The sequence below is a fragment of the Monodon monoceros genome, unplaced genomic scaffold (assembly GCF_005190385.1).
Source record: "Monodon monoceros isolate NGI ecotype Baffin Bay Population unplaced genomic scaffold, NGI_Narwhal_1 Super_Scaffold_4, whole genome shotgun sequence".
NCBI classification, from domain to species: domain Eukaryota; kingdom Metazoa; phylum Chordata; class Mammalia; order Artiodactyla; family Monodontidae; genus Monodon; species Monodon monoceros.
Window position 1 is genome coordinate 51,227,952 of NW_021703781.1, and position 27,356 is coordinate 51,255,307.

Genomic DNA, 27,356 nt, shown 5'->3' on the forward strand with positions numbered 1-27,356 from the left:
AAGTGAGAAAAAGAAGAGAAAATTGATTTTTTTCTCTTAGATACCTAAGTACACTATTTGCTCTTGTTATTTCCCAGGTTCATAGACTACTTGAACTGAAGGAGCCTTAAAAATTATTAGTTCCAATGATATAATGCTGACTGTGGAGACTTCTTAAAAACTAGAAATAACATACTTGACCCAGAAAAGACAGTCAAAAAGGATAAATATCATTTACCAGCTGTGTGACCTTCAGGATGTTCTTAACCTCTCTGTTCTTCAGTTTCCTCATTTTTGAAGTGTGACTAGTATGACATTTACTTGAGGAGCTATGTGAGTATTAAATCAGATAATGTATGTAAAGTACTTGGACAGTGCTGAAACATTGTAAATGCTCAGTACTTACTAGGAAAAAGATACAGGTCTTACGTCACAGGGTTGTACTTTGAAAAACATGTAAAACAGGGGCTTCCCTGGTGGTGCAGTGGTTGAGAGTCCGCCTGCCGATGCAGGGGACACGGGTTCGTGCCCCGGTCCGGGAAGATCCCACATGCCGCGGAGCGGCTGGGCCCGTGAGCCGTGGCCACTGACCCTGCGCGTCCGGAGCCTGTGCTCCGCAACGGGAGAGGCCACAACAGTGAGAGGCCCGTGTACCGCAAAAAAAAAAAAAAACAAAAAAACCCACAAAACATGTAAAACAATATTTCTCAAAGGCTGGTCACCTCCTATTAATGGGTTGTGAGATCAATTTAGTGGGATGTTATAAGCATATCGACATCTACATCTATATTTTGGGTGATGATATAAAATGTGTTTCTAACTGTGGGTCACAAATAAGTTTGAAAGGCACTGGGTTAAAGCCTTCTACAAATAAAAACGAAGTGGCACATCAAAGCCACAAGCAGAGTGCAAGGTGCTAATTTAAGAACGGTTTTATCCTCCATCCTCTCTGGACCTTGGTTTTCCATTGACACCACAATCTTACTAATGTTTTCTTAATTTTTCTTGCATCTGATATGTAACATAGACCACTGTTGTTACACTAATTTAAGTAGAATTCCCTTGCATGGAGGTCTAGGTTCTCTGTGCCTATGGTCAGGTCTACTGTGCATCTTTCTCCATCAGATGGAATGCTCTGAAACGCCTCAGGGAAAGAGGAGAGCTTCTCATTTCAAAAGTCCCTTCAGCTGGTAACTTTGTCTTGCATTCTGCAGTGATTCTGTCACCCACATTGTGGCAGAAAACAACTCTGGTTCAGAGGTTCTTGACTGGCTTCAGGTACAGAACATAAGAGCCAGCTCACAGCTAGAACTCCTCGACGTCTCCTGGCTGATAGAAAGTATGGGAGCAGGAAAACCGGTGGAGATTACAGGAAAACACCAGCTTGTTGTAAGTGTCACGAATGTGATTTTCATTGCCTTTTGCTTGATGATTAAAAACATGGGCTGTAGAACCAACAGACCTGAGTTAAACCCCAGGTTCTCTGCTTACTCCCTGGACAAGTCACTTAGCTTTTCTGAGCTTCAGTTTCTTCCACTACATTATGAGAACAGTAGTGCCTGCCTATCTTGTAAGATGGTTATGAGGATTAGAATAACACACATGTAAAATGCTTAAGACAGAGCCTGATTTATATATGCACTTAATAAATGGTAGCTATTTTTACAAACAAGTCTATACACAAATATTTCAAAATATTGAAGTCTTGATGTCTAGCAGTCAGAAAAGTAGAAGGTTCTTATCTTTTTTCTTACTGTGATCATTCATAAAGAAAAAAATAAAGTTAAGCTCTTAATTCCACACCCATCACCAACAGACCATAACTACATAAGTTCACAGAAAAGAAAAATGACATTTAATTGGTAGTTTTTTTTCATGTTATTTTTTCAGAGTGCAAAAATAATACATGTTAATTGTAGCAAATTCAAATATTAGAGATGCATATAACATAAAATTTGAGCCTCCTATGATTTTATTCTCTTTACAGAGACAATTGCCATCAAACTGCCTTTTTCTTCACACACATCTATTATTATCACCACTATTAATTGTTATTTAAAATGGATGCTGATGCATTTGTTTAGGTGAGAACAGACTATTCATCTACTCCCAACCCGGGCTTCCAGAAGACTCCACCACTTGCTGTAAAAAAGATCTCTCAGTACGCGTGTCAGAGAAGAACCACTTTAAACAACTGGAACCACATATTCACGGTAATGGAGATTTACAACAACACCTAGAGCAAACGCAGGGCTTTCTGCTTCTTTCCATGAATCTCCAAATTAAGTTAGGAATATTCCTGAAAATCTAGGAATGTTTTTCACACCCTTACCCACTCCTCTAACCTGATCTCTGGTTCCTCTTTCTGTCAAGAATGGGTCTCCTTTTGTCATGGAAATAGACAAATATATTCGGAGCACATTCTTTAGAGACGGTAGGTTACTATTTATCAGGAGTTGTCATTAATGGACGCAACAGTTATCAAAGGCAAATATTCTGAAAAAACAAATATGTACTGTAATTAGTCCATTACATAGTAAGAGCAAATTACATAGAAATAGCAATTGTGCATAAATAGCTTTGCTGGGAAGCCAGAGGACTGAGAGTCAGCAGACCTGGATTCAGCCTCTCTGATATTAACTAGCTGGGGCAAGTCAATTCCTCTCTCTGAGCCTCAGTTTCTTCAACTGCTCAAAAAGGAATTACCTATAGATCATCTCTAAATTCAGCCCTGAAATTCAATAATTATGTTTCAAATGACCCGAACAAGCCTATAACTGCTTGTCCTCCAGCCTAGAGTCAGTAGTCAGATAGATAAAACATGCTATATATACAGATAGTATATATATCTGTATATACAGATAGTATATCAAATACAAAACTTCTCCTTTCTAGTCTTCTAGCCCCACGTGTGCAAGGAGCACCAGGAAATTGCAGCTACTGGGCACACTGAGCATCATGCCGCACAACTGCAGCTGTTTCCTCCTCTGCCAGAAATGCAAACGTGCCCTACCTTAAATAACCCCCTACCTTAAATAACCCTGCCTGTGGGTTTGCGCCACTTATGATTATACCCATTCATTCAACAAGCCTATGCTAAGTGCTGACTATATTTCACGTATGAGATAAGAGATGGGGCTTCCCAGTGATCAGGACAGAATCCTGGCCACAGGCTGGTGGGAAAGTCAGCAAAGAGGGAAGGATCATGCCAAGTAACAACTAGGAAGATGCAATGAGCACAGTATCATTTTATAGTTATATCACTCCTGAATATCTAATGGCAGAGAACTCAAAGTTTCCTTACAAAGCACTCTGTGGCCTGTCTTTTCAACTCAATTCCGCTCATCCACCAAGGGACGGGTGCAAAAGCACAGCACACCCAATCCTGATCTTTGAGGAAATAGTCACGAGGTGTTCTAATACTTGACAGAGAGCAAGAGGTGTTTGCAAGTGGCTGCTGGCTCGCGGGCTAGGGGCCAGGAAACAGACCGTGTTTTGCTCATCTGGTTTTATTCTTCAGGATGCCTTTGAGGTATTGGCTGAAAATTATGAGTTTAAAGAAAATGAATTATCTTGTCTGGAATTTACGAGAGCAGCTTCTGTACTTAAATCTCTGCCATTCACAATCATCAGTATGAGGGACACAGAAGGAATTCCCTGCCTGGGGGACAGAGTGAAGTGTGTCATAGAGGTAAGGGTGAAAGGTGATTCGTCCCAACCCCTGATAGGTAGGGAGGGAGGGAGGGAGGGAGAGAGAGAGATGCAGTTAATGGATTTTCCTGTTAACTATATAGATGTGGTATTCGTGACTTATTTTCCTTTTTCTCTAATATAGATTATATAGATATATATATATTATATAACATATATATTACATAGATAGATAGATACACATATATATATGTGTAATTCATACTCCAATATTTTCTCTCCTGGAGCTATGTGGGGTCAGCTAGTGGGAAAATAACTCTCCCGTATCATTAATCACAGTGAAAGGCTCTAGTGACCTGAAAGCTCAATGGGAGAGAATGCTATGACTTCAAACACAGGCTGTGTGAAGAACCTCACTTCCACTCAGGGGACATTGCCCTCCAGAATGGTGGTGGGTGTGATGGGCCGTGGAGCTGATTCTGTATCTCTACCTGTATATTCTAAGAAGAGAGCCAGGGATGGGTAGTTATTTATTTAATGATGTTTAAGGATTCCCTGGCAAGGCAAATTGGTCATCCAAGAGTAAGTTTCAATATAGTCAAGCTCGAGGTAAATTATTCAAGGGAAATAATCCCAGCTCTATTTAGAGGATGTTGGGTGGCTCTGAGCTAGACATCATAAGGGCTTGAACCCGGATTAGCTTTTCAGTGGGTCCAAAATTAACCGGCTCAGATGAAAAGTCCTCTTGTTTCAGCTAGTTTATATTAATTGAAAAGAAAACTATCTCAAATATTTAGACACACCTTTTTCAGTGAATCTTTTGGTTTGGTGTTCTATAGATTTGGACCCTAATCATTCTGTACCTTCCTCCTTGAGGATTGTAAAGGGGTCCTTGGAAATATAATAACCTGAGATTTTTCAAGCAGGAAATGTCTTGTTTTCTCCAGATCAGCTAAGGAAATATCCTGTATACAACAGGTGTATTTCATGAAAAATTAAGCTACTAGATCTGGGGATTTGAAAATCTTAGACTGCAGTTAACATCACTAATGTAATATATTTTTCAACTGTTCGTGCAGGAAATTATTGAAGATGGAGAAAGTTCTGAAGTTAAAGCTGTGTTAAACGATGAACGATATCAGTCCTTCAAAGTACGTGATTTTTATATGTATTTATCAAAAATGGTTTTTCAGTTAATCCTATTACTTATTCTAAGTGGTTGTATTAGTCAGCTTGGGGTACCATAACAAAATGTCGCAGACCGAGTGACTTAAACAACAAATATTTATTTTCTCACAGTTAGAGCCTAGAAATCTGAGATTGGGGTGCCAGCATGGTTGGGCTCTGGTTAGGACTCTCTTCTTGGTTTGCAGACGGCCTCCTTCTCAATGTGTCCTCGCATGACACAGAGAGAGAGCAAACTCTCTGGTGTCTCTTCTTATAAAGGCACTAATCCTATCGTGAGGACCCACCTCATGACCTCATCTAAACCTAATTATCTCCCAAAAGCCCCATCTCCAGATACCATCACACTGGAGGTTAAGATTTCAACATATGAATTTGGGAGGAGGGGGCACAATTCAGTCCATAGCAGTGGTCTAGGAAGGAGATGCCTAAATAAATATGGGTGCTCGAGCTTATTGCCATGCTATGGTGAGATACAAATGACCTTACCTCCCAAGAGTCTGTCACTCCTGGGTACACTAAGACTGTGAGACAAAACAAGCCTACCTACTCTTAAAGAACAAACCTGTTCTTTAAGAAACCTGCTCCTCACTGAATCCTTGTCTACTTTGAAGCAGGGTTTGTTACCTCCCAGTGTTCCCTACTTTGGAGTTGCAGGGGACAGAGACTTCCACCTACCAATCCCTTGGGTTCAGAAGTGATGCTCAGGCTAAACTGTGGTTGAGGGCAGAAGGCCAGGCTTAGAGGGCGGACAGACTGGGTTGAGTCTGGGCTCTGACACTTACCAGTTGTGTGATGGTGGAGAATTTATGCAACCTACACGTGCATCCCTCTTTAAATTGTGAGGGTGAATATGCATCAGTGTGTGTAAGACACTCTTGGCAAAGGGCTGGGTACAGATCCCTGTTGTCACGCATTGACAGTGCAGGCAATCCTTATTGGATATCTGGAAGCCCTCGGCAGTGCCAGAGGCTGGCTCCTCCCTTCTGCTTCATTTAGTAATAACATATGTCAGGAAGGGACCCTCCTGAAATAGAAATGCCTCTGAAAAATTACCATTGCCCACCTGCTTGTCATATTCAGGAGGAACTAGGTCAGAGATTTGTTTACACCTTTTCTTAATCGCTTGACCTTGAAAAGTATCATTTCATTGACATAATGTTTGTTTTAGAAACTAAAGGCATGCCTTTCCCTTTGTTTCAGCTCTTTACTTCTGTATTTGGAGTGGGATTGAAGACATCTGAGAAATGGTTCAGGATGGGGTTCAGATCTCTGAGTAAAATAAGGTCGGACAAAACCTTGAAATTCACAAGAATGCAGAAAGCAGGTGAATTGTCTCTCCTAAAAAAATCTCATGTTTTTGCCACATGGGCTGGTCAGGCTGTGGTAGGGATCTGTCTGCTGTACTTCATACGTCAACTCCAGTCTTGGTGAGCTGGTCTCTTGTTTGGCCTCTTTTCATGCTATGGCTAAAAGCCCAAGCTTTTGGAATCAGACAGACCTGGATCCAAATCCTGGCTCTGGCACTCTCCAGTCGTGTCATCTTGAGAAAGTTAGTTAAAATCTTTGAGCCTTCGTTACCTCATCTATAAAAGGGAGGTAACATCAGTACGTAAGTGGGGAACAGATCAGATCTTGCAGGCAAAGCGCTTAGCCTGGCACAGAGCAAATATACCCTGCATGAGGGCTGTTGTCATTCCTTTATCCCGCTGTCAAACCTGGTTGCACCATTGATCTAGTTCTTACCGAACTGACCCTTCCAGATATTTGGGTCCTGGCTGGGTAAGAGGTATGGGGGAGGAATCCAAGACAGAACCTTGACCTGGAGGGTTGGGGAGTAAAGAATATTTGAACGAACTAGAGCTGTTGCTTGGTACAAATACGGATCTGCTTTAGAAACTGTAAGACACCAGGACATAGAAGGGAAATGGTGGAAATCTAGACAGGGGTTTATCTACCCAACCAGGACTCCTTAACCCAGAAGAGTGTAGAGACAGGCATCTGAAAGCCTGGCAGGGCCTCACGGAGGTTGAAGATGGCTTGATCACTTCTATTTATGAAGGGTCCTGGTATATTTTTTTCAATCAAGGAATGTCAAAAAACAGGGTCAAAAATTGTATGATTTAAATGTTTATTTTTAATATGCAATAGAAATACAATATAACTGGGATTTGAAAGGAAGTCACAGCCACAGTTCTGAGCACTATGCCTTCTGAGTTACAAAGAATGAGGACGTCATCAACATTTTTAATCATATGAAAGTAAGGGAATCTTCTACAGGAGGAGGCCAGAAAGAAAGAATGAGGATGTTGTCAACATTTTTAATAATATGAAAGTAAGGGAATCTTCTACAAGAGGAGACCAGAAAGAAAAGAAAAGAGAAAACAGCTATCTTCTGTTTAAGTGATGAAAATAAACAAGCAAGAGGAGAGGAAGAAATCAATTCTTGGTGGTTCACATCAACACTACCATAGAATTCCCCAACTTCATTAAGTTGCTAGCCTCCGAAAAATTGCTAATAAGGTTTATAAGATGCCACATAGGAACTAAAAAAGCCTAAGGAAAAAAAAGACCCATATTCATATTCTGGGCTTCTGAAAGTGCACACTTAATAAGCGTGATGTACACCAGCTCTAGAGTTGCCATAGAAATATATACATAAGTATTAAAATATACGTAAGTATTAAACATGGCTCAGAATGATAGTAAGGGCTGTCAACACATAGAGAGAAAATGGGAGGCAATGCCATATTTCCCTTAGATGAAAACCTTTATCAACTGACACCGAATGCTCTTGGGATCCAAGTAGCTCCCAATTCCCCAGCTTTGTAAACTGGATTTTTCTCTTCCTGTTTGGGCTCTTCCAGACAGATGAATGAAGCAGCTATTATTCTCTCAATCCATCAGTGATGGCCATCTGACTATCTAATGCTTTTGTTTTATGTAGAACTCGAGGAATGCCTTCCTATCATACTTATAGCTGAAAAACCCAGGCTTTATGTGTCCCTTGTAGCAGCGCTACAATGAATGGACTTGTCAATGGGAATAGTTTAGCATTTTGCCAAGGGTAAGCTAACTGAACATGTTGAAAGTACGATCCAGGGGTGAAACCCTGATTCAGTTTTACTTATAATCATACTTGGTTTTAATTCCCTGAGGCTTGAGGATTCACATGCCACATTGGTTTCTGAAATATAACAGCACACATGTAACACTGTACAGGGTAATAAGTTTCTTGTAATAAGTTCACCTCCCTACCATACCCAAAAGGAAAGCCAATTAAGTTGCTTTCATGGGTGTCAACAAATTATTAAACTATCTCCATGTTCGTTCCTGATACCTGCATAGGCCCTTAAAGAAATTGCTGTTAATCATGACTTTTGGTTTAGGTACATCCTGAATAATCACAGGAGTTTTATGGTTACCAAATGAGTTGTACTGTGAATATCAGCCATGATGAAATTTTTGTATCAAAAAAGAGCCAAATGGAGCATTGTTGTTCATTTTTTTCACATTTATACATTATTTGTTTAATTTTATTAAATTGATTTTTTAAAATATGGTAAGAACACAACATGAGATCTACCCTCTTGGCAATTTTTCTTCCATTGGTATCATAATTTATTTACCCATTTCCTGTTGATGGACATTAGAATTATTTCCAGCTTTTGGCTATGAACATTCTTGTACCTGGGGATATATGTTCTCGTTTCTCTTGTGCATACACCTAGGAGGGAAATTGCTGGGTCAGAGGCTGAATAGGTATTGATTTAGCTCTAGCAGACACCCCACCAGCACTGTGTCAGATACATAAAATGCAAATATCTTCTCCCAGTTGGTAGCGTGTGTCTTCATTGCTTGACAATGTCCTTCGATGAATATATGTTCTTATATTCAATGAAATCCAAATTATCAATCTTTTCATTATAGTTAGTGCCCCTGCGCCCCTGCTCTGTTTCAGAGATATTTGCTTACTCTCAACACCATAAAGATATTTTCCTGTTTACCTTCAGAAGCCTGATTCTTTTTAACTTTTGCATTGAAGTCTATGATCCACATCACATTTACTAATGAATTTTTGAGTGTGCAATAGAGTACTGTTAATGGAGTATTGTGTGGCAGGCACAATGATGCACAGCAGATCTCTGCTGAAACTTTGTACCCGTTGCACAGCAACCCCCTGAAAGCATTGTTTTTTAAATCAAATGCTCCACACACAAAAATGGCCATATTGCAATAAAAATGTGGCTTTATTCTATTTATTATTTTTTTAGCATCTTTATTGGAGTATAATTGCTTTACAATGGTGTGTTAGTTTCTGCTTTACAACAAAGTGAATCAGCCATACATATACATATATCCTCATATCCCCTCCCTCTTGCGTCTCCCTCCCAGCCTCCCTATCCCACCCCTCCAGGTGGTCACAAAGCACCTAGCTGATCTCTCTGTGCTTGTGACTTTATTTTTAAAAAAGAGAGAGAGTTTTAGGATTGATATAAAAAACAATAGTGTTCCACAAGCTGTGTGGTTTGGTATTGGGCACAGTTTATAGATGTATTAGTGTGAACGTTATCTTCTCTTGGTCCTGCCAATATGATTCTGCAACTGTCCTTATTTAGAGATAACATGGGAAGTTTGAACTGGAGAATTTTGTGACTGTGATGTTCTAGCCAAATGGCTTCCTGCCTCCTCCCTCCCGTGATCCTGGAGGTGAGAAGGACCAACATGGTGGCTCCACATCTTTCCAGAGAGCAGTGATGGGTGAAACTGCTAGGAGGTAGACTTAAGCTCATGAAAATAAAGAACTTTTGATGCTCCCCCCCATTTTGTTTTTGGTGAGAACAAGTAGGATCTACTTTCTTAGCAAATTTCAAGTATACCACAGAGTATTGTTAACTATAGTCACCATGCTGTACGCTAGATTTCCAGAACTTATTCATCCCGTGTATCTGAAACTTTGTGCCCTTTGACAAACATCTCTCCACTGCCCCAACCCTCCAGCCCCCAGTAACTGCTATTCTACTCTCTGCTTCTAAGAGACGTTTTTTAGATTCCACATGTAAGTGACATCATGCAATACCTGTCTTTCTGTGTCTGATTTATTTCACTTAGCATAATGCCCCCAGTTCATCCACATTGTTGTGAATGACAAGACTGCCTTCTTTTTTTAAGACTGAATAATATTCCATTGTATGCTAATTAGCTCGATTGTGGTAACCATTTCCCAACGTGTACATATATCAAAACCTTGTGTTGTGCACCTTAAATTTATACAATTTTTGTCAATTATACCTCAATAAAGCTGGGAAAAAAAGAGAAAGAACTGCCCTCAAAAGACCTTACAACTAGGAAATGGGCAGCTTCTGGAGGTATCAAAGCCTCCCATTATTAGAAAGATTCAGGCAGAGTTGGAATGCCTCCCTCTTGTGGATCCTAGGGAAGAGAGCAGTGCCTTGTATGGAAGGATAACTAGATGGCCCTCAGGCTCTATGGATCTCTCCTGCACCCTGCTCCCCTCCCCTCCTCCGCTTTATCCCAATTCTTGGAGATAAAGCTTCCATCTCCTTTACTCCTCTGCGCCACGCCTCCCTCTGTGGGTCTGTGGGGTTAACCAAGTCCTTAGAACAACTCTTCGTCATGACCACTCTGTCTGAGCTTTCGTTTATTCGTGATGGTCAGACAAAGAAGCAATAAGCCAGATCACCAGAGACATTTTCTGACTCTCCTCAGAGACAAATCTACCCTCTTCCTATTCTTCTTTTTTTTTTTAAATAAATTTACTTATTTATTTATTTTTGGCTGCGTTGGGTCTTTGTTGCTGCACACAGGCTTTTCTCTAGTTGTGGCGAGTTGGGGCTACTCTTCGTTGCATTGCACGGGCTTCTCATTGCGGTGGCTTCTCTTGTTGCGGAGCACGGGCTCTAGGCACGCGGGCTTCAGTAGTTGTGGCACGTGGGCTCAGTAGTTGTGTCTCGCGGGTTCTAGAGCGCAGGTTCAGTAGTTGTGGCACTCGGGCTTAGTTGCTTCGCAGCATGTGGGATCTTCCAGGACCAGGGCTCAAACCCGTGTCCCTGCATTGGCAGGTAGATTCTTAACCACTGCGCCACCAGGGAAGCCCCCCGCCTTCCTATTCTTGACTTCAATTCTATAATTCATCTATAACCGTGCAACCCCAAATCTTCCCACCCCTAATCTTTATGCATTAGCTTTTTAAAATAATAGGGCACAGCTTATTGATCAGGAGGGCTGGTTCTTCAATAGGAAGTCAGATTTGAACAGCTTGGTTCTAGGATATGAAATATTGCCTCTTCCTTAGTCAGGAAACTGTAAGTCTCTCAGTCAGAAAGCAAAGAGCCATTGTTAACATGAAAAATTCACAACCAAGAGAACGCAGATCACTCGGTCTCTGTGGAACAGTTTGGCGTTGATGTCTGTGGCCACGTTAGCTCTATGTGGGGACGAATCCCCTCTCACTGAGGGCTGGTCATTTCACACGAGACATGTCCCTTTCTCCATTGACTTGTCCAATGGCCTCTCAGGATTCCTCTATTATGAAGACCTTGTCAGCTGTGTGACCAGGGCTGAAGCAGAGGCAGTCGGTGTGCTGGTTAAAGAGGCCGTCTGGGCATTTATGCCTGATGCCTTCGTCACCATGACGGGAGGATTCCGGAGGTAAATAATGATGACGGCTGCTTTTACCTCCCCTGCTCTAACACCTTCAGTGGCTCCCCATGCTCAGGAGTTTTGGCACAAAATGCCTTCGGGGGTCTGGCGCCAGCTTCTCTCTGCAGCCTCAACTCCTGCACCTCATGTTTCACTCCAGCAACCCCAAGTGGCTTGTCATTCTCAGCACACATGGAGCTCTTTCTCGCCTCTGTGACTTTGCTCTGTCCCACCTTTCTGCTTGGGCTTGTTTCCCTCAACTCATCAGCTGGCTCACTTCTCCTCATCCTTTAAGCTTCAATTCAGGTGCCACCTCCCCCAGAAAGCCTTCCTTGACTCCCTCCTCCCCATGCTGGGCGAGGCACCCCTCCTCGGTTCTCCCTGGACAGCTGTCAAGTAATTGTTTGTATTGTTTGTATGCGTGTTTCCCCACTAAGGTTCGGGAGCTTAGTGCTCAGTGAGAGCCAGTGCATGGTGCCTGGCACACAGTAGGCACTCGAGAAATATTGGTTGTGTCAATAAATGAATAAATAAACTCTTCACAGAGACGTGTGCAATTTTTGGATATTGAAGCCCGTTTCAGAAAGAGACTCCTTCCCTCCCACACCCTTCTCCATCTCTCCCCGTGGTCCTCTTACGTGGTGGCTGTTGGCTGTGGAGGTGATGGAGAAAGTGGGAAGACAAGATCAAATCCAAGAAAATGCCCTTAGTCTATGTCATAATTGCAAGAACCCTATCTCATGTTACGTGAATATAATTCTTGGTTTGCTTGTTGTCCAGCTTGTCTCTGGTGTGTGGGAGTGTGTGCACGTGTGGGTGTGGAGAAGAAATAATCTTTGCCATTTTTACCCACATGTACATAATCATATACGTACCGTATATGATTTTTTAATTTTTCTGTGTCATAAATTTATTTTGCAAGGAGGAGAGGTGTGTAACCAAGGATCTTTTGTTTAAAAGATACATCATGAGCATTTTGTGTTGCAAACCTTAAGCATGGGGCATAGAAACACAGGTGGCTTTTTTAAATTGAGAGCTAAAAATCTAATTCATTTCAATTTTATACAATTTTTAAAATCAGGCGTAAGAAGACTGGGCATGATGTAGATTTTTTAATTACCAGCCCAGGATCAACAGAGGATGAAGAGCAACAACTTTTGCCGAAAGTGATAAACTTATGGGAAAGAAAGGTAAGAAGAAAGATCATAAGTGGATGTTTGGACGCTCAAGAATTGCATTAATACCGTTGAATTTGGCACACTATTGACCTTGTAAATGTGTAATGATCATCTAACTGATTCTCAGTTGTTTGCAACAGCTTACACAGTGCCAGTGACATGCAGTGAGACTTACCTGCTTTGGGTCCTAGAGTCCGGGTTGTGAGCTTGTGTATACACACTCGTCCTATTACCAAAGGGGCCGAGGGCGGCTTGTCTCTGTGCTGGATGTGCGGAGGCATCAGAGCCCTAAACAAAATGAACAGCGTGTGCTGAGAAGACCTGGGAGGTGTGAACCAGGGTAGAGCAAGCTTAGGGGTGGGGCTAATACTAGGATAAAATCAGCCCAAGAGGTGTTGGGGCTGCCTTGAACTCTATGCTGGTCAATAACCACCTTGACTTTGTGCTGAGATGGGAAAAAGTGAGCTAATGAGGGCAAGCTGGGCCCAGCAGAGGTCATGGCTCAGGAGCCCCCACCCACTGAGATCAGATTTGCCCCGGGCCGCATATTGCCCAGTGGAGGGAACTAAGGATGACCCTGTGGCCAGAGCCACCTGCAGGGCCCTGACTCCTGCCCAACCCCAGTGAGAGTGCTGAGGAGACGGAGGGCCCTTCCCTAGGAACCCGTAGGCCTGGATGGCTTGAGGAGGCTGGGGCTGGTGTTTTTCCAGCACAGCTTCATTTTCCCTGAGTGATTTAGCATCTTCCGGGTGTGGACAAATCTCCCTGACACACAGGAGAAAGAAGACCTCAGATACAGTTAGTCTAAGAAACACACGACTCTGGTGCCAGGAGTACTAGAATTGAAGACCCAACTTTGGAACCAGATCCAAATTCACCCACGAGGCCCCTCTCTCTCTCAGGAGCGGGGATCCAGACAGCCGGGAGCTCTGAGCGTGAGCATCATAGGCTGAGCCAGGGGAATGCAGGACGAGAAAGAGTCAGCCGAACCTAGGCTGGCCCTACTTCTCCACTCGAGCAGGAAAGCTGAAAGATTCTCATGGACAGACAGCACCCTGAGGGGCTCTGCCAGCCACGGCCTGGGTGGAGACAGGGCTGCCTGGACCCCCATCAGGGGCTCTGGCAAGGGTGGACCTATTTGACCTTGGTATACAGTCACCACCCTCCCCACGCTCTGAGACTGTCCCAGCACGACATGGGATGGGGTTGGGAGATGGGGACAAGAAGCCTCATTTTCGTTGGTCTGTCTTCGGCCGCCAGGCAGCCATACTGCTGGTCCCCAAGCAAAGAGATGGGCAGACACTGGTGGATGCAGAGGTTAAGCATGTGGGTTTTAGATTTAGGATTTTAAAAGCACAACCCTGCCATGTACTGGCTGTAGGAGCTGAGACTCTCTCCTAGCTTCTCTTTTCCTCATCTGTGAAACAGGGATAGCAAGCCTCTCTCATTTGTTAATGGGAGGATTAACTGAGAGAATTAGTGCAGGGCTTGATAAATGCCTATTAAACAGTGGCTGTAGTCATGATCTCTCCTGCACGACTGTATACTGAACTCTGCCGGAGAGCCAGGCACTGTGCCGGGCGAGGGGACCCAGGGGAGAACGCGAGCAGCTGTTCCCCTTCCCTTGCTGACAATCAGGCACCAACTCTGTCCACACCCCTGCAGCCCCACGCCTGCCCCCAACACCTCGGTTGTGCATCATGGTTAACTTCCACCTCTACCTCACTCCCCACCCCTGCCTTTCTTACCAAAATCTGCACTTTCCAGATTAAAATGACTGTATCTCATGCAGGCACACTCAAGCACATGCTTACACGACACGTGCGTATACACATACGATGTTTTAAAACACCTGCAGAACGAATGAACAGCCAATGGGTATGGTTTTCAGTTGCCTATCAGATGAATCTACATGTGGTCCTTGTAGAAGACCTCTCCGTGGGAGAAAGGGAGGAAAAGAGCTAGGAAATACTGATCTTGGGGGGAGGGTGCCATCCAGAAGACTCCACTGGCCACCAGAAATTCACCCCAAAGAGGGGAGGGCTGGCTGGGTGTAGTTTGGGTTCCTGCCTGGTGGGTGGCCCGTTTGTCTATGACCAGCCAAAGTGTCACCACCACGTGGCAATAGTGCAAACACAGTTTACAGCTTTTAGGAAGCCAGCTTTGTGAATTTTTTTAAAGGGGGGAGGGAAGTTACAAACTTGGCTTCAAAGTAAGACTGTTTTGATATTTTAATAGCTCGCTTTTCAGATTTACATAATTCAAATTGACATGAAAAGTTGTGATATTGACTAATCTTAGTAAGTTTCCTTAAAAAGCAGAATTGTGTCTTCCCGGAGTTGGTTGTTAGATTTGCCTAGGGCAACACCTGCCTGCTGCACCAGAGGCTCTTCCTGACATCAGCGCTCCCCCCACAATCCCCCACTCCCCACCCCAGCTTCAGACGGCGCATCAGCGCTCCCCCACAAACCCCCACTCCCCACCCCAGCTTGCTTCAGACGGCACCGGTTCTTCCTCATGCCTTTTCTGGGAGAGGCACTGAAGGGCCAAGTGTTCCCTCTTCTGAGATCAGCAAAAGGAAAAGCATCCCCTCCTCAAAGTGTTGAGTTGAATTGAAACAATGTCTCTTGGGGGTGGGGGTGGATTGCACAGGAAATGCCAAGTGCTTCTAATAACAATAGCAAATGGAACTAGTGATGCTCCAACTGTGGTCCCTAGATCAGAAGCATCAGCACCACCTGGGAACTTATTAGAAATGCAAATTCATCTCCCCCCGCCCCCGCCCCAGCACGAATCACTCCGGGGACAGGACCTCCCAAACTGTGCTTTAACAAACCTTCCAAATGTGTCTGATGATAATATTTGAGAATGTCTGACCTAAAGAATCCGAGAACAAATCATACACCCTAATAGCTATGACTAGATTATTTTCAGGTTATTTGCTCTTTTAGTTGCTACTCAGATTCAGCAGTTAGTTGCATAGTTCTGCCTTTCCCTACCCCACATCTGCCCTGTGCCGTGAGGAAGTCCCACGGAGTAGATAAATTGGAGGATGGCAGCTTGCTGGGCGTAACTTTCTGACTAGGCGACGTTCGGTGACGTGCCACCAATTTTGTCTGAGTCTCCAAGGCAGGCAGAGTAACAATCTCAAAATGCTCCCTAGAAAGAGTGAGTCATCAGGCCCCAACGCGGCTGAGCCTCAGCCACAACCTTTGGGGCCAAGTAGACCTAGTCATCAGTATTTTATGGAGGGACACTAAATCTGAACAACCGCATAGAAACGGCACGGCTTTTTGTTCAAAGTTGGTTTGTACCTAAGGGAATGCGGCAAGTTTGTGAACACTGGTCAGCCGTCAGACCTTGCGGGAGTAGATTCTCTGGCAGCTTTGCCATGAAGTGGCCTTGGCTTGGCCCCTCTAATCGCTAAATTCCTCTGCTGCAGAGGGAGTGTAACACACCCACTCCATGGCTCCCTCTGCTAGTGTCGCCAGGTGGGCTCACAACGCACGGACAAAACGCACCCACGTTTTGCTTAAATCTGCAAAGCTTTCTTTAAGAGCGTTCATTAAGAGCCCAATATAAAATCTCCGACCCTCTGCATCAGGGACTCTTCCTGATGTCTTTCTGTTAATTTTCAGGGATTACTTTTATACTGTGACCTTGTGGAGTCGACATTTGAAAAGTTCAAGGTGCCAAGCAGGCAAGTGGATGCTTTAGATCATTTTCAAAAATGCTTTCTGATTTTAAAGTTGCACCATCAGAGAGTGGACAGTGACAAGTCCATCCAACAGGAAGGAAAGACCTGGAAGGCCATCCGTGTGGACCTGGTCATGTGCCCCTACGAGCAATATGCCTTTGCCCTGCTGGGCTGGACTGGCTCCCGGGTAAGCGCTACCTGTATCCGTGGGATGGTCTTAGCTTTCCAGAAGAGGTAGACTGGGTCTACCTGGGCCCAGGGGAGAGACAATGGCAGTGGGGGTGGGGATGGGGGGGAGATGGACAAGGAAGGGGGAGGGGGTGGACAGGAGAGAGGGAAGTGGACAGAAATCTCTAAATCAGGGCACACAAAAAAGAAAGAAGCCAAGACACAAAAGGCCACATATTGTATAAATCCATATGAAATCTCCAGAATTGGTAAATCCATAGAGACAGAAAGTAAATTAGTGGTTGCCAGGGGTTAGGTGGAGAAGAAAAGGAAGTGACTGCTAACAAGCATGGATTTCTTTTGGGGTGATAAAAACGTTCTGTAATTACAGATTGGTGATAGTTGGACAACTTCATAAATATACTAAAAGCCACTGAATTGTACACTACAAAACAGTAAATTTTACTGTATGTGAACTATACCTCAATTTAAAAAAAGAATAAATGAGCACAAAATATGTAGTTAGTGAAACTTACTGATATATTAAATGAAGCATATCTTAAATATTTCATCTGTCATGAAATCTTACCCTTCTAATAAGTCTAAGAAACTTGTTTTTAGGATGTAAACATTTTTGTTAAAAAGAATGTCACAACTGTCAATAACTTTTACCGTGTTTCAATGTACCCATCAAAACTTTAGATTAAAAAAGACTTTAAGAAGAAAAGTTGCAAATTAAAACAAAACCAAGTACGGATTTATACCAGTTACACGATTCCCTTAGAGTGGCTCATGGATCACTGGTATATTCTGAGCATCCTAAATGATTATGATTACAGACTTATTTACACAAGGTAAAGTTTATAAATCTTTGACTAGGAGTCAAATTTCTAACAAGGAGTCAATGACTGCTAATTTTTTATTTTGTACCACAACGGATGTCCAAAACCAAGTATTTCTGCTCTTGTTATGTCTCAATTCTATTAATTCCCTTCTGGGGAAAAAAAAAAAAAAAAAAAAAGACAATTCTACAGGAACTCAGAACAACTGCATGTAATAGCTTAAAATCGTATTAATTCAAATTAATATTACCGGAGGAATGTATGACATTACTACCATAAAATAATAATGTGTGAATTATTAATATATGAAAATAAAAGAATCTTCTTATTCCTACTACACAGAGTAATTCATTTTAATTCTAGAGAAGTATACTTAACTGCCAAGCCAAGAGCCTGCCTACTTCATTAAGTCAACAACTATTGGCTGAGCAGTTATTATGTTCACAATATAAGGAATACAAAGATACTGGTCCCTACGCTCAAGGGATTTATAATGTAATACAAGATGGAAGTGGGCAGGTAATAGAATGTGGGGATGGATTATAAACGTTGAGGATCTTACAGTTTAGCCTATAGGTAACAGGGAAACTATTAAATGATCTGAACCATCTACTGAGTTAGACCAGGAGATTAACACAATAGTCTAGATAAGGATGAGAAAGATCTAAATTAAAGTAATGGCCGGGAAGGGCAGATGAAGAAAGACTCTCAAGTCTTATTTAGGTGGTAAAAATTAGTAGGACTTAGGTGACTGCATATAGAGGAAGCAATACCACCTAGAAGTTAAGGCTTGCATAGGCTTTGAAAGCACACACACAAAAAGAAAAAAAAAAAAGAGATCCCCTGACCAGCAGCATCAGTCTTACCTGGGAACAGGTTAGACATGTAAATTCTCCACCCCACCTCAGACCTTCTGAATCAGAAACTCTGGGGGAAGAGCCCAGCAATTTGTGTTTGAAAGAACCCTGCAGGTGACGCAGCTAAAGTATGAGAACCATGGAAGCAGAGAAAGCAGTCTGGTGGCTAAGGGCACAGTGTGGCTCATCCCAGACCTGGTCACAAGCCCTTGCTCTGACTCTTACGAGCTAGGTGATCTCCGTCAAGTTCCCCATGTCCTCTAAGACTTAGTTTTCCCGTCAGGAAAGTCAGGGCAAAAATGCCTCTACCTCCCTGGGTTGCAGAGATCCAGTGAGATGAAGCTGGCAAAGCCCCCAGCACCACGCCAGGCACGGGGCCAGGGCTGGCGGAGTGGCAGCTCCCAGCTCTCATCATGTGATATTCATAGACATGGCGCCCGAGATTTGTCCCATTAGCTTGTGCTCCACCCTCCCAGCTAACACCCCACACTGTTTTCCCACGTAGTTGGCTGTTGCTTTGAGTGACATGAGTCGTTAAAGGATTTTATATGATAAATGACGTAGAATTTAATTGTCCTCAACCTTGAGTTAAATGTCAGGTGTGTTTGCTTTCGGCCGGAATCATTTCAGCACAGGATCTCAGCACCACAGCTTCTCACCCTAATCAAAAACGTTGGCTGGCATCTTTCATTCATTAAAATTAGGAAAGCTGATGAAACAATACATCATAAATGCATTTTGTTTGATAGACATACATCTTTGGGAACAGAGTCTGTTGGGAAAGGGGAGAGTTCCAAAAAGAAGTCCAGCGTTATACAAGGTCATGCCAGTCAGGATTCGTTGGCAGAGATGGTTGTTCTTTGTTCACTTTGTTTTGAACATGGGCATCTCTTCAGCACATTTTATTCTCTTTTCTCAGAAATTACTGTTATTGGCTCTGCGGGGCACTAACAGAGCACTAAGCTCTCCCACTTTTTAGCTGGGTGACTTTAAACAAATTATAACCTCTTCAAGTCCTAGTTGCCCCATCTATATTGTGGATAATAGTGGTGCCCACCTCCCAAGTTTGCCATCCGGTTAAATGAGATGCATGTGTTTAAACGTGGTAAGAGCTCAGCAAACGGTAGCTACTTGTGTTACCATCTTTACGCCCCCGCTTATGTGACCGCTGAACGTGATGTGTTTTGTCCCCAGGTGGATACATGTTGGTGGGTGACCAGGTTTAGGTCTGGTCTAAAATTTTGTAGGTGAGAAATTTAATTTCACCTTTTAACCCAAAGATTTCAGCACCTGGGAAATGTTCTTAAGCCACTTCACCTATTAATCTCACCCCAGTTTGGGGTCATTAACTTACCAGGTTGTCTCGTCTACTAAGCTGACAAAGTTTCCTTTGGATCTTGTGCCCTAAAGATTTCTTAAATAGGATGCATCCACTGGGACACATTAAGCTGAGGTTTTTCTAGAACCATCCAAGTACAGTGCAATTTCTGGACTGGGTATGGACTTCATTAGTTTAAAAAAATAAACAAAAGAAGCTTTTGTTTTCCTCTGAATCATATTTCTTCAAACTAGATCTGCCGTTTGTCAGCATGACTTTATTGGCTGAGATTCCTTCAAGAGTATTGTCCACGTTTGTGTCAGAGGCTAGAGGAAGTACACTCTCTCCTCAGGAAACACATGGACAATGGTGGCTAGATGCCTAGGCTACCCCAGCCTCTTTACTAGCCCAAATGGCTCCCTTTCGCCAACTTTAAAAAGCATCTCTTCCTTAAAATACCTTACTGCCATTTCCCAGAAAATTGTCATAAGAAACATGCATATTTACAAAGACTACACAGTGAATGGCGCCCTCTAGAGTTTTGCAGTGCACAACTTGCACAACTGCATGTGGCATGCACGGGCCAACCTCTGAAGTGTGTTGTGACCAGTGACACAGCCAGACTGTAGTATCACTGCCCCTGCTCCATGTTCAGCTTTCTTTATCTGAAACAAAAAACACCATGCTTGCCCTGCCTATCTCACAGGGTTGTTGAGAGAAACTAAAGAGCTTGTAAAGCAGAAGGCAGAACTGTCCAGGGTAAAGAACCTGAGCTTCGGGATTCAGGAGTCTGAGTCCTAGCTCTATCATTGGCTGTGTGGCCTTGGGTAAATTACTTAGGTTCTCTGGGCCTCCTTTCTTCATCTGAAAAATGGGACTAATAACAGTACCAACCTCACGGGATTGTAATGAGGATTAAATTAGACAGCGCCTTCATCTTAACACAATTCTGAGGCTAATTGTATACTTAATACTGTTCTTTTAGAAGTATTGTTAGACTCTTTTAGAAGCTGTTAAATACTAGTGATAATAGAGTAGATCAGAAATTAATATAAAGCAAGAAATCAGCCCAGCACCCAGCACAGGGTAAGCCCTCCATAAACATTAACTAGGATATCATTGCCCGGATTATGACCACAGCTGTTCTGACTGGTCTCTTGCCCCCTACAGCCAAGTGATGCTGTCATAACATAAGTCAGATCCAGTCACTCTCCTGCTCAAAACCTGGCAGGGGCTCTGCATTCAACGCAGAGTAAAGGCCTTCCAGTGGCCACAAGACCCTGCCCACACCCTCATCTCTCTGAACTCCTCCCCACTGCTCTCTCCCTAACCAGGCAGGCTGGCCCCTCCCTAAGGCCTCTGTTCTAGCTGTTCCCTCTGCACGGTGTGCTCTTCCCAGAGTCCACTTGGCTAGCTCCTTCACCTTGGGCAAGTCCTTGCTCAGATCCTACCTCCTTTATGAGGCCTGCGCTGTATGCAGCATGACCTTTTAACATATCATGTAATTTACTTATGCTGTTACTGTGTCTTATTTGTGTCCCCTGTTGAATCCAAGCCTCACCAAGGCAGACATCATTGTTTTGTTGTCTGTTATAGTCCAAGCATCCAGAACACACCTGTCACATAGTAGGTGCTCAATAAATATTGGTTGAGTCACTATAATTACCCTCCAAATGGAAGACACCATTATAATTCCTAACACAATATGGAAAAATGCTCCTGAGGATTTAGCAGAGGAGTCCAGGCATAGATCTCGCACCACACAGAACTGGGGAGCCAAGGGGGGCTTCTCACTGCACCTGTTACCCCATCCTCTCCAGCCTCCCCCCATGCCCAGCGTGAGGAGCCGTTGCTCTAAGTGCTGGGGGGACTGGAGGCAAGTGGCCCAGGGCTGTAGGAGTCCGTGTGCTAAGCAACACTCCTGTACTTTCACACGCCAGCAGCTACTGCACCCAGCATCTGCTTCACCCTGATTCTTCCACAGCCATAGTTTCTCTTCCACTCCCTTATAAAGAACTTCTGGCTGGAAAGTCTGTCTTCACACAGCCAGGTGAGGAAGGGCAGTTCCCAGTCTCTGCCAGCTTTCCCATACTCGCCACTAGAGGGCGCAATGATTCCCTCCTTGCTCCCTAATCCCACATGGAAAGGACATTTCTAGATCTGTGCTTCTTAGGAAAATTAACCTCAACGACAACTTCATTCATTGTCTTCCTTTTCCAGGGTTTCCCTGTCCTCTATCTAAGGCTGCAGGTTTTGCTCCCTGGAGCCTCCGAGCTCACCCTGATCATAGGAGATGCTACTCTGGGGCAGGTGGCTCAGACCATCAGTTTTACAGAATCTCGTATGAGAGGATGTTACAGCCAGAGGGGACCTTACTCATGCACTTCTCCACCCTCTGAACCGAGATTCAGAGAGGCTGGGTGACTTGCAGAGAGATGCACAGCCAGACAGGAACAAAATCCAGGCTGGAATCTGGGTCTCCTAACTCATCCTCTTTTATATGAGTGATATTCCAAATAAAAAACAACACCAAGTATTATTTATCCAGCATTTACTCTGGACCAGGTATTATTTTGGACACGATCCTCACAATCCTCATTTATTCATTCAGCAAATATTTGCTGTACATCTATGTGCCAGGCGTCATTTGAGGAGGAAATATGGTTATGAACAGAACAAATCAGGTTCCTTTTTTCACAGAGCTTACAGTCTAGTGTATGCATGTGAGCATGGAGCTTTGTCATCGTAGACTATTGCCCTGGGGGAGAAAATTGCTTGGAGAATGTTTAGTGGAGATAGACATTTCATTACAGTAAGTCCTCTACATACTAACCTTCAAACTGTGAACTTTCAAAGATGCAAACGTGCATCTGGTTCCAGCAAGGAACCAGAACCTGTGCCATCCACGTCTGGCATGAGTGAAATCGCAGCTTGCCCTCTGTCTCCTATTGCTGACGATCCTTCAGCTCTACCATCTCCCACCTCCTCTCCCTCCTCCAGTCAGTAACTCTTCTTGCCTGTTCACTCGATGCCAGCCCCTGTATGCCAGCTGTTGTACTGTACTACCGTACTTTTCAAGGTACTGGACTGTAAGATTAAAAATGTTTTATTTTTCGTGTTTTTTTTTGTATTATTTGTGTGAAAAGTATTATAAACCTATTACAGTACAGTACTATATAGCCGACATTGTTAGTTGCGTACCTAGGCTAACTTTGCTGGCCTTACCGAACAAATTGGCCTTACGAATGTGCTCTCGGAACGGAACTTGTTTGTATATAGGGGACTTCCTGTATTGGGATTTAAATATCTCTAAACACATAATACTGAAGACATTCTAGACTTGATAGTAATTTATTTATTTATTTATTTATTTTAAAAAATTTATGTATTTGGTTGCATTTGTTCTTAGTTGAGGCAGGTGGACTCCCTAGTTGCAGCACGTGGGCTCCTTAGATGTGGCATGCATGTGGGATCTAGTTCCCTGACCAGGGATCGAAGTCGGGCCCCCTGCATTGGGAGCGCAGAGTCTTAACCACTGCTCCACCAGGGAAGTCCTGATAGTAATTTGTTTTAATTATTTCTTACCCAGCAGTTTGAGAGAGACCTCCGGCGCTATGCTACACACGACCGGAAGATGATGCTGGATAACCACGCTCTGTATGACAAGACCAAGGTGGAGCTGTCTCCCTGAGATGGGCCTCTTTGATCCTCATCACCAAGGCTGGCTCCCTGAGTGCTTTTCCAGAACTAATTTTAGTGTCCAGGTTCAGTTTCCTTTGCCCCGAGTGCCCTGTCCGCACAGATCACAGTTGAGGGCAGCTGGAAAGATCCTGATGGGAGCATAGCCCCCACCTGGCCCAGAATGCATCTCAGAGGCTTTGGACTCAAAGATGATGGGCTAGTTGGGCCCCTAGAACCAGTCCAACAGTGAATATTAATTGAGTTTGGTATATCCTTGGTAACTGCAATGAGTAGCTCCAAAGAAAACTAAGGATCCCCCCAAATCACAAATATCACTCAAGTACCCCTCAGATGCAGTGAGAATTAGCATTTTGAGTGATCATATAGGTCATTAATGAGAGTCCACTGCAAGAAGGAGAGCAACAGAGCTGCCCTGAGATGTAGATGAGCAGTCAGCTAGACTCACACACCAGCTGAGACTCACTTGGTATGCTAGCCTTGCAGTAGTCCAAATGCTGCAAAATGTCCAAAATGATAGATTACTGTATGAATTAGGAAGAGTTAAATATTCAACTAAGTCCGCAAGTGCCAAGATCTACTCTTCCTACGGTGATCAAAGACACTAAACAGAGCTCTGAGGAGGAAGAAGACACAAAATAACTAGAAGTAATGGCTTTTACCCTTTAGGAGCTTACAGTCTAAATGAGGTGTATTTAGTTAGAGCTGTCTCACAAGTGTCAGAAACCCAATAGAAAATGGAAATGGCAAAAAAAAGAAAAGAATTTGGCTTATATACTGTAGCATCTGGGATAACATGGACTTCAGGTGTGGCTGTATCAAGGTGATCATGCAGATTTCCCTCAGTATTGGTTTCACTCTCAGGCAGGGTATTCCTCTGAATTCCAACCTTCTAGCTTAGCTACCCCTTCAGAAAAGAGCTTCCCTCCTAATAGCTCCAGCAAGAGCCCTAGCTGATGTCCACTGGCCAGACCTGGGCCATGTGCCAATCCCTGAACCCTTTTCCATGGCTCTTATTGGCCAGGCTTGGGTCATGTGCCCCTCCTTGGAGGTGGGATTAGCCCCACCAGACCCTCAGAGATTGAGAGTAGGGAGGGGTGGTTTCCCAAAGAAAAATCAAGGTGCTGCTGTCGTAAGAGAGGGCTGTGGATGCTGGCAGGAAAGCCTCAGTGGTCTAGCATGTGAGTGGAGACAGCTTCACATAACACGATGTAGGAAGACTTACAAATTGACACGTAACAAATAGTTCAACATAAGCGAGTGCCTCCTACAGGCCCAACGCTGTGCTGTAACAAGAAGGGCTGGAGGAGAAGTGGCGCTTGCTCTAACAGAGACCATGCGGTGGGAGCCTGGCGGGAGCAGGGCAGGGGTGGAAGGCCAGGAGGAGGCCCCAGCATACACAAGTATCCTATAATCACCGTTCCTTCTTACCAATGGCAGCAGTACGTAATACTGACTGCACAGGAGAATTTCCCAGCCCCCTTAAACAGATGGAGGACAAGACCTCTGCTGAGCTTCTGACTTCATTGGACTGGAGTATAGCTCAGTTTTCAACATTTTTAAAAAAAAAACTCCTTCAGGTAGTTCTAATGAGCAACTGTGGTTAAGAACTACAGATGCGTAGGAAGAATACCAAATGCCTCTAGTTGAATATGTAAGACTGTCATCCTTTTACCTTAATTTATTAAGTTTTGGGGGGTGGGAAAATACAAAAAGTACGAAAGTCAGGTAAGATGAATTTCTGTCCTCAGAAGCAGGGTAATGTGTTTTGGCAGTAATTTGTTTTGACAAAACAGTTTTACAAGTAATATTTTCACTGTTTCATCAGCACTGAGATGCTTAACAAAAATATCTGAATGCACACATGTCTTGTTATGCTTTCAGAGGATGTTTCTCAAAGCAGAAAGTGAAGAAGAAATCTTTGCACATCTGGGATTGGATTACATCGAACCGTGGGAAAGAAATGCTTAGGAAAAAGTGGTCGACTTCTTTTCTGTTTTGTTTCTTTTTTTCAGGTTAGATAAATTATGCTTCATATTATAATGAAAGATGCCTTAGGAAAGTTTGGGATTCTTTACGTCTTACTGAAATGCAGATTGCTTCTAGAAATAAATAGTTTGGGAAACATGATCATGCCCCACCTGGTAATGGGTTATGCTCTAATAGGCCATTTGTGGGACTGTTACTTAGAATTCACAATGCATTTGCCACAAAAGCAGTGTTGTAATTGGTGGCTTGTTCTCAGGAAAGCTCATCAAAGCCCACTTTGCCCACAATGTAGCTGAAATTCTGTATATTTCCAATAAAAATAGGAGAAAACAAGATGGTGGAGTCTTTTGTTTTTCACTCAAATATTTTAAACTATTCTTAAACAAAAATGTAAGAAAATGAAAGAATAAAGAGTTTCAGGTTTACCTTGAGGGGCAAAACAGGTTTAATCAGAAGATCAGAGATTCTAGAGGGGGTTGTGGGTCCCTCCTGGAGCTTTTGGAGGAGGGGGACTGAGTCCTGACTCTCAGCTCAGGTCAAAGCCTGCTCCTCCCCTGTCACCTGGAGCTGTGTCCCTTGGTGTCCTGGCACAAGGCCACATACGGGATGTATTCTCACTGCTTTCACTCAGAAGGAAGCACAATTTCCTAAACCACCATCTCTGAGTCTCTCTCAGGGAGACGATCTCTCTTGCCCTCTTCATCTCAGGGCACCCAAGGGAACGGAGGCAGCCTTTGGAACTCCCAGGCTGCAGACCCATTTGGACGTCATGCCTTCTCTAGGAAGGCATCGACTCCATGCCTTGAAGAGACCCGAAAGGCCATCTGTTCCAGCTGCTTCTGTGTCCTCAGCCTGCTGGAGAGCTGGGAGGCCTCACAATGATCCTTGCCCTTTCCTTCCAGCCCCCTCAAAGGAGAGGAGATGGCGAGATCCAGGACCCCATAGAGAAGCTTGATGCCCCGCCCTGGGCACAGGGAAGGAGCCTCCTTCCCTTCCTGGTGCTGGAACCTGGGGGTGGGGTGTATATCAGCTAGTATTGCCCCAAATTCAAACTATTCCAAAACTCAGTGGCTCAAAGCAGCGCAGATCTGCACACAGCCTGGGGTCTGGCTGAGCCAGGCGGGGCTCTGCTCCTCGGGTCCATCCTCCTACTCCAGGGACCTGCGGGCGAACCTGGCCCTCTCCTTCTCACGATGACAGCAGAGACAAGAGAGCAAGCAAACCCCAGCGTGCATGTGCTTTTCAAGACTCTTTCCATGTCTGTTAATATCCAGTGGCCGAAGCCGGTCACATGGCTAAGCCTCCAGAGATGGGGCGTTATGCTTTGTCACAATGGGATGTATTGCAAAGGGCATGAATGCAGGGAGGGTGAGGAATTGGGCCCATGAATACGAGCTACTTCAGAGAGTTACATGTTTGGTTTCTTTTACATTCTTTTCTCTTCCTGTAAAGCATCTCTTTAAATCCTGATAAATCTGGAGGTGCCATTAGAAGCTGGGGAGGGGATTCTTCTGCTCAGCTGGTGACCATGAGCCCATACACGGGGGAGCAGGGCCAGAGGAGAGCACTGAGGAAGCCGTGGGAGGGAAGGAAATGGGAGCAGTAGTGCCAGGAGGATGGAGGCAAGGTCCCCTGCCAAAGCTGGCTTCCGAGGGATGGCGGGGACATGGGGAATGCCTGCTCTCCTGGTCAGCTGTTCCACTGCCCATCAGGGCTTCACGGCTCAGCGTGCTGGTCCATGACAGTGAGGTTGATTATCATCACCCACCTTCCTCTTCCGGATTATTCAGCAGAATGCTCTGTGGCTGGGCTCAGGCAGCATCTGGGAGATGGACTCATAGCAACACATGGCAGGCAAGCGCAGCCGCGCCCTAAGGATTGAGGATGAGCACGTCCGTCTCATGGGTGCTGGGCCCCAAACCCAATGGCCAAGCAGCACCCGGGACCAGGTGAGCAAATCGGTGGAGAAGGATGTTTGAATCAAAGCTCCTCCAGACACCACATTAGGCATAAAGAGCAGGAAGAACAAAGATCTCCAGGAGCCCAAGGGTCGACAACAGAACACAGCTGGGCATCCCCTGAACCGCTCCTTGGAAGGGACAGCCAGAGCTGACTCCCAGGGCTCCCATG

General features: G+C 44.2%; 1 protein-coding gene across 2 annotated transcripts in view; it reads left to right on the forward strand.

Annotated features, from left to right (window-relative positions):
- DNTT (DNA nucleotidylexotransferase) overlaps positions 1–25,559 on the forward strand; it is a 36,620-nt gene extending 11,061 nt beyond the window's left edge. Inside the window, exons 2-11 of one of the 2 annotated variants that reach the window (XM_029245767.1) lie at positions 1,194–1,368; positions 2,064–2,192; positions 3,500–3,670; positions 4,710–4,781; positions 6,019–6,142; positions 11,355–11,487; positions 12,560–12,668; positions 16,295–16,540; positions 23,131–23,211; positions 25,122–25,559. In XM_029245767.1, the coding sequence (XP_029101600.1) occupies positions 1,194–1,368; positions 2,064–2,192; positions 3,500–3,670; positions 4,710–4,781; positions 6,019–6,142; positions 11,355–11,487; positions 12,560–12,668; positions 16,295–16,540; positions 23,131–23,211; positions 25,122–25,208 (1,327 nt within the window). In that variant the 3' untranslated portion in view covers positions 25,209–25,559. Of the gene's footprint in view, positions 1–1,193; positions 1,369–2,063; positions 2,193–3,499; positions 3,671–4,709; positions 4,782–6,018; positions 6,143–11,354; positions 11,488–12,559; positions 12,669–16,294; positions 16,541–23,127; positions 23,212–25,121 lie in introns of both variants that reach the window. The other variant, XM_029245766.1, reaches the window with a different exon arrangement.
- The last annotated feature ends 1,797 nt before the right edge of the window (positions 25,560–27,356 follow it).